At 39.5% G+C, this 13,684-nt stretch overlaps 1 protein-coding gene across 4 annotated transcripts in view; it reads right to left on the bottom strand.

Moving 5' to 3' along the window:
* Positions 1-13,684, bottom strand: part of LOC111870442 — a 51,298-nt gene that overhangs the window by 18,697 nt on the left and 18,917 nt on the right. For all 4 annotated transcript variants that reach the window (XR_002843851.2, XR_002843850.2, XM_023862743.2 and 1 more), the window contains exons 6-8: positions 11,306-11,540; positions 4,032-4,235; positions 668-809 (exon numbers count right to left, since the gene is read on the bottom strand). Coding sequence is in view for 2 of the 4 variants with exons in the window: in XM_023862743.2 (XP_023718511.1) it covers positions 668-809; positions 4,032-4,235; positions 11,306-11,540 (581 nt within the window). In the remaining 2 variants the exon portion in view is untranslated. The remainder of the gene's footprint in view (positions 1-667; positions 810-4,031; positions 4,236-11,305; positions 11,541-13,684) is intronic.

Genomic DNA, 13,684 nt, shown 5'->3' with positions numbered 1-13,684 from the left:
AATAATAATAATAATAATAATAATAATAATAATAATAATAATAGGCATGATGCAAGCTTCGTAAGGCAGCTAACCCAGCGAATCAAAGTGCCAGTTACTGGATGATGTCATGCCTAGCGACAGTAGCGTGATAACACAATTCTTTGTTCAAAGACAGACAACGCACAGTTCCTAAACTGTTAAGACGCATGTAAGTCTCTATCCTCGAATGAGGAACAAGAACTGTATAGCCATCAGGTGTGCCACTAACTATGTAATTAACCAAAATTAAAAAAAGTGTACGTGTTGTGAAGTTTGTTGTGGGTTATGTGTGACCGCCTCAGTTCTGGGATGTAACACTGTGTAGTCCACTGAAAGTCACCCAACATTTTACAAGAACAAGCAGAGCCTCTACTTGCTGCCTGCCTCATGCTGGTTTCTTAATTGGTGTGTTCTTCAACCCTGAGGATGGAGGCAACATGTTACTCTAAAACACTGCTTGACTTTCAATGGACTACATGGTATTATATCCTACAATACAGAAGTCTTCACTGCTGCTGTTGTTTCTTCCTTTCTTCCAGGCATCTTGAGGAACTTCTCAATTTAACAGTTTTACGATGTGCTTCTGGATTTTCTTTAATAAAATAAGTCGGCAATTTTAGAATAATGAGAACACATAGTAATTCACCTAGAGATGTATGATGTTGAAGCATGGGGAAGCCAGCGCCACACCGGAAACTCCTCTCCTGCAATAGACTGCATCTCACAGCGGACACGCGACTCTGAATTCTTTATCCACTGCACTGCCTGGTTCCACACCTTTGCCAAACCTGCAGTTTTTCCACACTGTTATTCTAATAAATTTATATTATAAGAATACAAACAGGGCAACAACATTTAGTCCAGATCTCTTAAGAAAACTGTAAACATAATTTTGCATATCATAATACACATTCAAATTCACAATGGATATGACATATTATCATGCCTTATTAACACTCTCATGTCACCTTTGAGTTTTTATACCTATAAATCTTCTTCCTTATGACAACTGATAACATCATCTGGATCAAATAATTCTTGCTCCATTTTCTTTCCATAACAGTTCAAAAATACTACTTTCTGTCCATACAGAAGCAAAAAGGAAAGAACAGGATACATGAAAGAAGCAGTCTTCTGGGATGCAGCGCCATGTAGATATTGTAACGTGTTTTCCCACTGATGACAACGTTCAGATTGTTAATTGGTTTATTTAACAACCTACAAGTCTTGGCTACAATTAATTATAACACTGTTACGGGTTTACACACTTTACAAACCCTACACACAAATCTCTTCACACTGTCCTCAGTAGTCTACATGTATTCACAGTATGATACGGGAGCTATACCAGTGTCACTGTATTACAGACTCCCAATAACTTCTCACACTATCGGTATTCTTCACATTCACGATTCACTTGCTACAACTGAACTCGGCAACTGCTACAATCCGCACTGTGTCACTCCTGATGACACACTCTCCTCACATACTGCTCCGCCAGCTTTTTATACTGCTCCCTGTTGCCTCGTGTTACCTGCATTGTCACCTGCTACGTCACAGTGAGAAGCGCTGCCACGAATCGTGGGGGATGGGGGCAGAGTGTTGACTGGCCTGTTACCATAGCAGCGGCAGCGATGTTATGCCACCGCTGGCGGGGGAGGGTGTGTCCTGCATAGTGCGAATACGTCACACTATTATGTTAACTGACGTTTCAGAGGAACGTATCGCCTTCATCTTCAGGATAGAAGAAAAAGAATAAATCTGCATGCGAACCAGCATGAGCAGGTGCAACAGACTGAGTCCAGTCAAGTAAACCCAGCTGTATACGAGTATGAGCAGGAGGAGAAGGGAGAAGGGCTACACGGGAAATAGTAGAGAGGAGAGGGGAAGGGTCTGGGGAGGTGGGCCAGCAGGTATAGAGTATTGTGTTGGGGGGGAGAAAAGACAAGGTTACTTGGAGGGCATTAACACTGAAGGTTCGGGGCTGCGAAGAGTCGGGCATGGACCTGCAAGGCCTTGTGGATCTGGCATCATGTCCCGGAGGTTTCTTGAGGGAACAGATGAGAGGCTTTCATGACTTGCTGAGACAAACCCCCACCTCTCTGTTCATATTGTCGGGATGGAGTTCAATCTCAATGGCCTCCCTAATCATGTGATTCATATATCGGGTCTTGGTGGTGAGGATGGAGGTATTCTGAAGCTGAATGCGGTGTCCCAAATTGATGCTGTGTTCAGATACAGCTGACTTGTCTGGATGTTCAAGACAGATGTGCTGCTGATGCTCCTTCAATCTCATGTCCATGGAATGGCCCGTTGCCCAATACAGACCTTGCCACACTCACAGGGGATTCTGTATACAACCAGTGTCCTTAGTCCCAGGCTATCTTTGACTGGCCGGAGGAAACTAGATAATTTCTTAGGAGGCATGCCCACTGATTTGATGTTGTGCTGGGACAGCACTCTGCTGATACGGTTGAATATAGTCCCAATATAAGGCAGGAAGGCAGCTGAGTCCAGTTTATCGTCGGGCCAACTGATGTTCAGACGACAGTTGAGAACTCTGTGGATCTCCAGTGGTTGTATCCGTTCTGCCTGAAAACGTCCCCCAGGAGCACCAACTCCACATGTAGGCTGTCTTGATCACATAGAGCTCTAGTCCTGTACACCAAAGTGGAAAGTACAGCTTGGTGGTGGACGTGGTGGCGGTGGCGAGACTCACTTCGCAGCCTGGAACCTTCAGGGTTAATGCCCTCCAATTAACCTTGCCTTTTCTCCCCCCAACACAATACTCTATACCTGCTGGCCCACCTCCCCAGACCCTTCCACTCTCCTCTCTACTATTTCCCATGTAGCCCCTCTCCCTCCTCTTCCTGCTCTTATACAGCTGGGTTTACTTGACTGGACTCAGTCTGTTGCACTTGCTCATACTGGTTCGCTAGTGGATTTCTTCTTTTTCTTCTACCCTGAAGATGGAGGTGATACGTTCCTCCAAAACGTTTGTTAACACAATATCTACATGGTGCCACATCCCAGAAGACTGCTTTCTTCATAGTCACTTCCATAAAAAAACTCAAATCTTACAAGTAGGATACATGTTTCTCCACAAATACAGCTTGTGTTTTTCTAAAATTCTTTCCCACACAACCCTTCATGTTCTAGCAAGCTGTGGCAGGATCTTGACACCAACAAATTCAGAAGGGAAATACCATCATTTGAAGAAAAAGTGCTACGAACAGCACATTTGCAGCATTTTAAGGTATTTAAAAACACTGAATTTTAAAAAATGAATCATGTCTGTAAAACAGCTACATAACAAGGATTCTATTTAAAAGTTATGTAATTTCTTTTGGCCTACAAACACAGACCTACAAGAGAACTGCCTGGAGAATGTTTTGCTTAGCTTTCAACTTAAAATTATGTAATACCTCTAAGAGGCGATTGAACTCGGGTAATGCTTGCTACCATTCAGTACAGAACCTTTTGCCTTCTTGTCTGTTGTCCAAAAACATAAAAATCAGAATATACAAAACTATAATTTTGCATGTGGTTCTGTATGGGTGTGAAACTTGGTCTCTGATATTAAGGGAGGAACATAGACTGAGGGTGTCTGAGGAGAATATTTGGACTGAAGAGAGATGAAGTGACAGGAGGCTGGAGAAAACTGCATAATGAAGAGCTTCATAACTTGTACTCTTCTCCAAGTATAATTACAATGATCAAAGGATGATGAAGTGGGCAGGTCATGTAGCACGAATGGGGGAGACGAGGAATGCGTATAGGACATTGGTGGGAAAGCCAGAAAGAAAGAGACCACAGGGAAGACCAAGGCGTAGGTGGGTGGACAATATTAGAATGGATCTTAGAGAGATAGGATGGGATGGTATGGATTGGATAGATCTGGCTCAGGATAGGGACCAGTGGAGGGCTCTTGTGAACACGGTAATGAACCTTCAGGTTCCATAAAATGCTGGGAATACCTCTATTCATGAACCAACAATTGTAAAACTCACGACTGCGGTCTGGTGGAGGTATCAACTGGTCTCTAACATGATTGACTGCCAGGAATGGCTGCTTCCCAGGTGAGGCATTCCGCTGGTGATTCACCAGAAGCTCAATGATGCGTTCTACCATCTTATACACTTCTAATTTGTCCTGCTTCCTGCGCCTCATGTACCACTGTGTTGCCAGTTTGATGCCATAGAGCACACAAATTCCTACAATAAGCAGGAAAGTATTTGCCAGAAGTACATTCCTTAAGGTAAAGTTGTATTCTGTCAGTTTATTTACTGATAAATTCAAGGAAATTAAATCAGATTACATTTATGCAACATTTGCCTTGTATTTACAGATGCTCTTGTCTTGACCACTATTCATCTGAAGACACCCTTTTTTGCGAAGTACCATCCACAACACATGGAACAGATATAGCTTTATTTTAGAGCTAACAGATTCCTCTGCTTCCTATAAAATCTCTCCATAAGTCTGTTGCATTCGCTTACACCTAGAACATCCGCATCTTACATCAATCTCCAGAGATGAATTCATATACAACTGTGCATTCAAGATTTCTATCTTCTGCAATATAATGCCTATATGCTTGATGCTGGTTTCTAGTTTGACTTATTCTACAACTATGAAGATGGAAGCAACGAGTTGCTGGGTGATGATTTTTATGGTAATGCCTCAAAATGTATTGATTTTGAAGACCTCATGCAGTAGTTGTGACCTCAGTCAAGCACCGAAGATTAAACTTAAGGATACTAAGATAAGCTCTTATAATTTATTTCACCAAAATATTTGAGGTCTACAACATAAAATTGATGAACTGATTTGTATGTTAACTAGTTATGACTTAAGCCCACATGTAATTTGTTTAACTGAACATTACTTAACTGTGCAGAAACTTTTATTGATCAAACCAGAAAAGTATTGTTTAACCTCTCAATTCTCATGATCATTAAATAACGGTGGAGGTAAAGTAAAGCTATCCCCATACCAGGCCGTGAAGGCCCATAGGGTTGTGAGATGTTGAGGGTCCCACACTGTCTAGACAATTGGCTCAAAGACAGCAGTAAGGTTGTCAGCCCTACACTCCGGGCGCACTTTACTCCCCAGGAAAATAATATGTTGTAAATTGGATATGGACTGTATTCCAATTGATATAACACAATATTGCAAGGAAAAGGTGATTGAGGCCTGTGCAGTCCGATTAAATATTGGTAATAATTATTTTATAATACTATGTATTTACAGATCTCTTCGTGCAAATGTAGAGGAATTTATTAAGCAATTTGAACTAATACTGAAATTTGTTTACAAGCCTAAACTTGAATTAATAATACACTCAACTCTCGATTATCCAGGATAATGGTGGGGATGGAAATCACGATTAATCGAAAACCCGGTTAAGACAAATTTTATTAAAAGTAGTACTGTAATACTATACCTTCATAATACTACAGACCTACCTGTATTTAAATTTATTCAACCTCGTTTTTATGTCATCTCATGGCCTATTTAATAATTTTTTTACATTACACAGAAGTATGAATTATTTATTTCAATCACAGTGTTCAACAACATCCAACAATTTTTACAAATATTCACACTTAACACTTAAAAAATTTAATATTGTCATTTGCTTTTTCGCGGCATTTTCCTTTTTACGGATATCCGTACGAAGCCTATGTAATATTAGCTTGTCACTTAATAAACTCTTCTCTTCACTCTCAAGATAGTCTAGTAAGGATTACAATGATTAAGAGCAGCACCATGTGATACTTTCTTACTAGCAGCACTGTCCACATCTTCCTCATTCTCACTTTCTTCCCGCTCTTCTGGCTGCACCACCACTGAACTTATGATTTTGTCACTACTTAACATTTCGAAGCCTGGTTCACATGAGTTTCTGTACAATACTTATCACAACACGCTTCCTTTTACACCCTGACATTTTGCTAATGCACAAAGAGACTAACTCGGGCGGTCTATCTGTCCTTGAAACTTTCCACAAATCCTTGCATTCTTTCACCCCTACCCTACAACATTGTGTTAGCATAACGGGACCAAAAAATGCAGAGTTAGGTTCACACTAGTGCGAAAATAGTGTTACAACTCACCATGTGAAACAAAAGTGAATGAATATTAAACATATAAGCCTCAAAGAAGCCCCGGTAGCACCGGCTAAGCCGCAAACCGGTTTATCCCCCCCCCAGATAATCGAGAGTTGAGTGTATGTGGAGACTTTAATGTAAATTTTTTAGAGAATTCAAGTAAATCTCGTCAGCTTATTTCACTATATCAGACGTAAAACCTGTTTCGGGTCGTCAAATTTCCAACTGGGATTACAACTGATACCAGTATTGCTATTGATAGTATATTTTTGGATTACAGCAGATTAAATACTTTACAGGTGTACTCAGTAATCACTGGGCTTTCAGATCACGATGCTCAGTATTGTGATGTTGTGAACCGCCGAAGGAATAAGGGTGGATCAGTTAACAGAAGAGATATATCTGAGTCTGGCATCATTAACTTTTAGTGAGATGCTGAGTAGGGAAACCTGGGGAAGGGTTTTAAGTAATCTTGATGTTAACAAAAGTTGTAATCTATATTTGAATATCTTTTTAATGATTTTTTAAACATGTTTTCCAGCAAAATTTGTCAAAAATAATGTGTACCCTAACCAGTGGATCACTAAAGGAATTAAAATTTCTTGTAAGCGAAAAAAGTATTTGTATTTGATGATTATATCTACTAATTACCAACGCTTAAAGGAGTATTACACTCGATATTGTACGTTGCTGAGAAAATTATCAGAAGAACTAAAGCTATATATTATGAGGGAATAATAATGGCTGCATCTAATAAATCCAAGGAGTCCTGGAGAATCATAAAGAGAGAAAATGGTAGAGTCGAGGAAAAAACATTCATATTCAGAACTGAGAGAAGGTAATGTAATAATCGATAGTAGGAATGAAGCTAAGGCAGTTCACTCATATTTTTTTAGTTCAGTTAACAAATTAGTTGGTCAGAGTTCTAATAATGTATGTTTTTTAAACTTTCATGTGAGTACTCTACAGATAAGATTTCTGAAATTGTAAATATTCCAATTACTGAGGCAGAAGTATTAAGCACGATAAATTCATTAAAAAATAAATCTTCTTGTGGATATGATGGGTTGTCAAATAAAATTATTAAATTATGTCATAAACAAACAGCAAAACCACTTACTTATATTTATAATCTTCCTGTAAGTCCAGGTATATGTCCTGATCGATTGAAATATGCAAATATTATACCATGTTTTAAGAAGGGTGATGTTACTGAAATTGCCAACTATAGACCAATATCTTTATTGACAAGTTTCTATAAATTATTTGAAATATTAGTGTTTAGCAGGCTTAAACAGCATTTTATAAGAAATGATATCCTGGTTCCTGAGCAGCATGGCTTTCGTAAGGATGTTTCTACACAAACTACAGTCTTTAATGTAACTGATACTGTTCCTAAAGCATGGGACAATAAGGAGTTTGTGGTAGGTATTTTTTGTGATTTGACAAAGGCCTTTGATTGTGTCAGTCATGATCTGTTGATTCAAAAGTTGAAGATGTATAGAGTCAAAGGGCCCGTTTTGAGATGGTTGGAGACTTATTTAAAAAATAGAATGCAAAGAGTTGTGCTGCATACTTGTAATTCGACTACTACAATCTCAGAATGGAAATCTGTAAGGTTTGGTGTTCCCCAGGGATCTGTCCTAGGACCAATGTTGTTTAATTTTTATACTCGTATTGTGATGTGTTGCGCTATGGATGACACCCCTCCCTCCCCGCCAGCCGTGACGTGCCAAGCAGAGCCGAAGTGAGCCGAGTCCCAGCACGCTGGTCACTATGCAAAGTGAGTAAACGCTGGTTGCTAAGCAAAGCGGGTAAACTGTGGTTGCGAGAGACAACAGTAATAACAGCGGTACCCATTACATAACAGGCAAACACGGTGCCAGACAACAGTGGTGCCTATTACGTAACTGTTTTCGCGTTGTCCGGCTGAGGGTTTATAAGGGAATTACACAGCCGCCAAAGACAGTTCTCAAGGCAGCAGTCTACGAGTTGAGTTGGAATCTAGCCAGCGGAGAGTTACAAGTTGAACTGAATTGTAGCAGTCACCGAGTTTAGTTGTAACTAGTGAATCACAATAGAGTGAATTGATTTGTGTGTAGGGTTTGTAAACTGTGGAAACCCGTTACATTGTTGTAAGTAATTGTAGCCCATACTTGTAGGTTGTTAAATAACCCAATTAACAATCCGAACGGCGTCTTCAGTAACGAAGAGGGGGGGGGGAGACGATGGTAAACGAGGTCCTCCAACAAGCACTAGAGCTGCAGGCGGTACTGGTAGCAGCTAGACCTCACGAAGATAGCACCAAGACATACCGGAAGTTCTGATGGTCCCCCACCCAACGAGGAGATGCTAAACAGTCCAGAAGCTGGAACTTTGAGAGCAGTAGCCACTACGGCAGAGGAAATGACAATAGACAGCACCAGGACCGGAAAGAAGGACCCCCAAGAAATAAGCGGGAATCACTGGGGAAATCGGAATGGCGACCCGAAAACAACAAGGAAATCACTTGCTGTGAGAAATGGCGTACTAGAGCGCGACTGGGAATCCGCCAACGGAAGATGTCAAGTAGCCGAGATAATTATTCCTCGGAGCAGGGTGAAGGACGTTCTGAGCGAACTACACGGTGGACCGTCAGGAGGTCACTTGTGTCAACAAAACTCTGATAAGGTTCAGCAGAGATTCTACTGGCTCCAAGCAAGAACTGATATTGAGAAATGGTGTCGACAGTGACACATGTGCAGCCAGTCGGGGACCACAGACAAGGAATCGTGGGCAAATGCACGAGTATGTCGGGGCTCCTTTCGAGAGAATAGCCATCGATATCACAGGGCCTTTCACACGAAGCAACCAAGGAAACTGATACTTACTGATCGCTATGGACTACTTTACCAAGTGGCCGGAAGTGTATGCCATTCCAAATCAGGAGGCGTCGACAATAGCGGAAGTTCTGGTTGCCAACTTCTTCTGCCACTTCAGCATACCTCGGGAGTTGCACAGTGACCAAGGCCGTAACTTTGAGTCTCATCTACTGCAAGAAGTTTTGCAAACGCTTGGGAGTGAGGAAGACACGCACCACACCCCTGCACCCACAGTCGGATGGCATGGTGGAACGCTACATCAAGACCATCAAGGAGCACTTGCGGAAGGTCATTGCATCCCACCAAAGGGACTGGGATGAGAGGTTACCCCTCTTTCTCCTAGCTTACAGGGCATCCACTCAGGACGCTATGGTCTTGACCCCTGCTAGCCTAGTGTTCGGACGAGAACTACGACTACCCTGCAACCTGCTGTTTGGGGTACCCCCAAAGAACTACCCACAACCGATTATGCAGCAGATTTGGTGAATCATCTACACGATATCCACAAGCTCTTCGAATGGTCTATTTTTCTTATCATCAGTCTCAGCTTGAATACAGTATTATATTCTGGGGTTCTTCTCCAGTTATAAAAAGTTCATTTGCTGCCCAAAAAAGAGCGATTAGGGTTATGCTGAGAGTGAGTCCTGGAAACTCGTGTAGAGAAGGTTTTAAGAGGTTGGGTATTTTGACAGTTCCTAGCCTATATATCTATTCTGTGTATTGATGTTTGTTGTTAGAAATCACAATTTTTTTCAAACCAACAATAATATTCATCACATAAACACTAGGCAGTTTGGAAAGCTACTTGTGTCATCAGTGAGATTATCTTCAATCCAGAGAGGCGTGTTATATTCATTCATTATGGTTTATAATAATGTTCCACAAAATATACAAAGGATGAGTGATAGTGTGAAGATTTTTAAACGCACACTGAAAAGTTTCCTCACAACAAATGCTTTTTATTCAATGGATGAATATATTTCTGCTAAGCATGTATAACATTTAATAACTATATTCCTTGTAATTTTGCTTATGAATGACAATGTAAATTATGGCTATTTGGTGCTTTAGGTTGTGTGTGGTTGTTTGCTGTTGACACGATGGTACTTCTGCAATCAAGTCTTATTTTGACGAGTTCAATATCCTGTCCAATTCAGACAACGGATCAGTGAATTTATGAATTATGTATGTATGTAAGTTCCTCTGGAATGCTGGCTGCCTTTCAACAGGGTACACAGCATTATATGCCAGAAGATAAAAACTTTTCACAACCACTGAAGTGCGAACCGCGTATCCTACAAGTGTGTGTGCCTGAGAACATGCCGTTTAAAGACTATGTCCAAAGGTTCAACTCAGAAAGGACAGCTGAACGACTACATAATCTAACACCAAAAAGGAAAACTAAGAAACATAATCTAACACCGAAAAGGAAAACTAAGAAACCACTGCTCAAAATAATCTGAGAATGCATCATCCAGATTTGGGGACTTATTCCTGAATGCATAATTATTCATAATTTCAAGAAGGCCAGAATTTCAGAAGCACTGGGATAAAAGATATGTGGGAAGAAAAGAACAACTAAGACATGGCTTACAGTCAATTTCCAAAGAAAATGACATGTGAAGGGGTATGTCGGTTTCTCTAAAGATGGTGGCCAAAACTGTATGCCTAACTATGGGTCCATAACAAGAAGNTTTCTTCATAGTCACCGCCGTGAAAGCCTCAAATCTTACAAGAAGTCTTACAGTTTACAAATTTAATTTATTACCCTTCTCACCTTCTCAGGGAGTCAACGATAACTGGATGTAATTGCGACCACTGCTATTTCATTTCTTCTGGCGTACGAGTGAGTACAAGTGCCACTTCAATCATGAGAGACAAATGACCAAAATTCTCACTTTTTTTAATTCTTTCTCTAATTCTGCTAGCTATTTTCTTTTTGTAAACATAGCAGTAGTAATCAGTGTTCTTATTTGAAATTAAAAAAGAATTTTTAGTTTACATGGACAATAAAATTCAAATAATCCCCACCCCAAAATCTTTTGAGGTTCAAGAATATGAGGTGGGGGGGGAAAATTACCAGAGTAAATATGGCACTTACATGCCTACTTACCATCCTCTCTGTCTATTTACAGGTAAACAGATTAATGGATATAAACAGAAAGGTTCTCTATGCTAAATTTACCAAATGTAAGAAGAAATGTCACACCTTGCAGAAACCAAATGAGGCAAGTAACAGCCACCACAGTAAGCTTAAACAACAAATGTTCTTGTGCAGATAAAGAAACAGGGAAGAGACACAAAACTTACCAAGAATACTATACATGAAAGTGATCAAAATTCCTTGCACTTTGGTCTTCAAGTAGCAAAGAACTGGCAAATCTGGATCAGTCACAATCAAGCCACCTGTGTCCACTATATAGTGGCTACTTGTACTTCCAGTAGTATCTGCCATTGGAGACTCAACCACTTGTATGCCCCAGTGGGGGTTTGAGATTAACAGTATTTTGAGAGACCGTAAGTGATGCTCCAAAAGTCCGCCACTCTAGAAACAGAAACAAACAAGAATATTAACAAGGCAAAAAAAGAAAACTGTCACGTGGAACTTGTACTTCATTATTAAACTGATACTACAACCATTGGTATTACTGTATGAGACCTGGATGGCAACATGTCACCTGTGAACATACTGCTCTTTATGTTACAAAGAGGAGAGACCTGTCCAAATGGCACTAGACCACTGGCTTGTACGACCAGTGAAGAGCAGCCAGAAATGCATCCTTTACTTCTTACTCCCTTCTTGTAAATTTCAGTTCTATGTTATGTAATAAATCTTCATCAGCAAATTCAAACCCAGCTTGAAATTCATCGAACTATACCTGACACCCAAAAGTTCTACCAAACCGAATACTTTGCAGGTTTATTACACTCTTCAAGATAGTGATACTTCTGCTTCTTAACATGTTCCCCAAATTTTATATACTGATACCACACAGTAACAGAAACCTATTAACTATAATAAACAAGAACAAACGCTAAACTCTGCAACATAAAAAAATTCTGATCACATGCATTTATTAGAGGGACAGGCTAAATTGGAAGTGTATGACCACATGGGTAAGGTGTCATTCAGCAAAACACAAATTATAATTTTTACACACAGGCAGTCACTCACTACTAATCATAATCTGAGCATGCTGAACTGTGAACAAAGGATAAAGTTAATACTATGTATGCTATGTTGCAGAAACTGCATTTGCAGTTCATGTTTCCAGAACCCAATATCCACTACACATGCCTTGTATAACTCTTCAACAGGTGAATAAGAAAAATATATTTGATTTGGTTCATCCTGGTCCGTCACATTAGCAATATTACAAAAGGTTAATCAACACTGTCCAGTGTGACTGCTAAATTTTTTCTTTCTTTCCTTCCTTTTTAATCTTTCATCCTCCACATGTTTAATTATTAGAGACTATCTCCAGGATATATCAATAAGGGAAGAAACTACTATTACAATGTGTTTGGTCAGTATCAATACATACATACAATATCATCACAATGCCATGAATATAAAATCTGACCCTTTAACAACTATAGCAATGTGCATGAAAAAAATAAATATAAATAAATCACTACAATTAGTCTGTTTACATGTGTAGTTTAAAAAAAAAATTTTTTAGAATGAATTTGGTTTGTGTCCTCTATGTTGCCTCTCATTAGAGGAAGCTGAGTGTCTTATCACCTCGTGGTTCTATCGTTTGATGAACAGGACTCTGCAAATATATTACGGGTATAATGTAATATTTCCATAATCCTGATGAAAGATTAAAAAGGAAAGAAAGAAAAAACATTTTATCAGTCACACTGGAGTCAATTAACCTTTTGAAAGGAAAATATATTTTCGGGGCTCTCAACAAATATTGCTGGGAACATGCATTTTAGACCTTTGATAAGTAATTTCTGTATAGTGTTGAACTTCAATGCACAAAGGGGCAAAAACACTTCTTTCATGGTTCACCAGCATTTATGCAAATGCATTTATTTAATAATTCTATTTCAACTATCAAATCTGTTTAGAAATTATCTACTAATATTTATACTGAAAGCTAAATAATCTAGTACATTGTGATGTGGGCTGCACACCTCCAGCTCATTTATATTCTAGTCTCTAAACAGAATAATAATCCACAGTGTAACAAAAACTATGACATAAGTTTAATAATTCTGTGTTACTATGTTCATGCACCTCAGCACAGAGCTTAGGCTCCCTTTCCACGAGTGTTTGAGGTGCTCCACTTTTCATGGTCAACTTAACAAACCACTGACTTACATGGAGGTTTCCACACAGCCACACGATAGGAACTGTCATGACACAAACAGTCTCAATTACTAGTGTAATAATTAAGTCTAATTACACCTAGTAAAGATCCAATAAACCAATTACCAATCCAAACCCACGTCTCAGTCATCCAAACAAATTACATTATTTTAATACATTTAAACACTGTAACTTGTATCTGTTTGTATGCATATGTATTTATATGTACTGTTTTGTATTTTACATGGTAAGACTAGTACCAATGGATCCATTGCACAAGCAGTTCAGTATCAAACAGTGACACATATTGTAATTACGGGGATTCTGGAATTTTTCCATTGTCTGGAATTCTAGGTAATAGACTTTTC

This window comes from Cryptotermes secundus, unplaced genomic scaffold (genome assembly GCF_002891405.2).
Source record: "Cryptotermes secundus unplaced genomic scaffold, Csec_1.0 scaffold1558, whole genome shotgun sequence".
In the NCBI taxonomy this organism is placed as follows: Eukaryota; Metazoa; Arthropoda; class Insecta; order Blattodea; family Kalotermitidae; genus Cryptotermes; species Cryptotermes secundus.
This window is presented reverse-complemented; position numbering and strand designations above follow the sequence as displayed.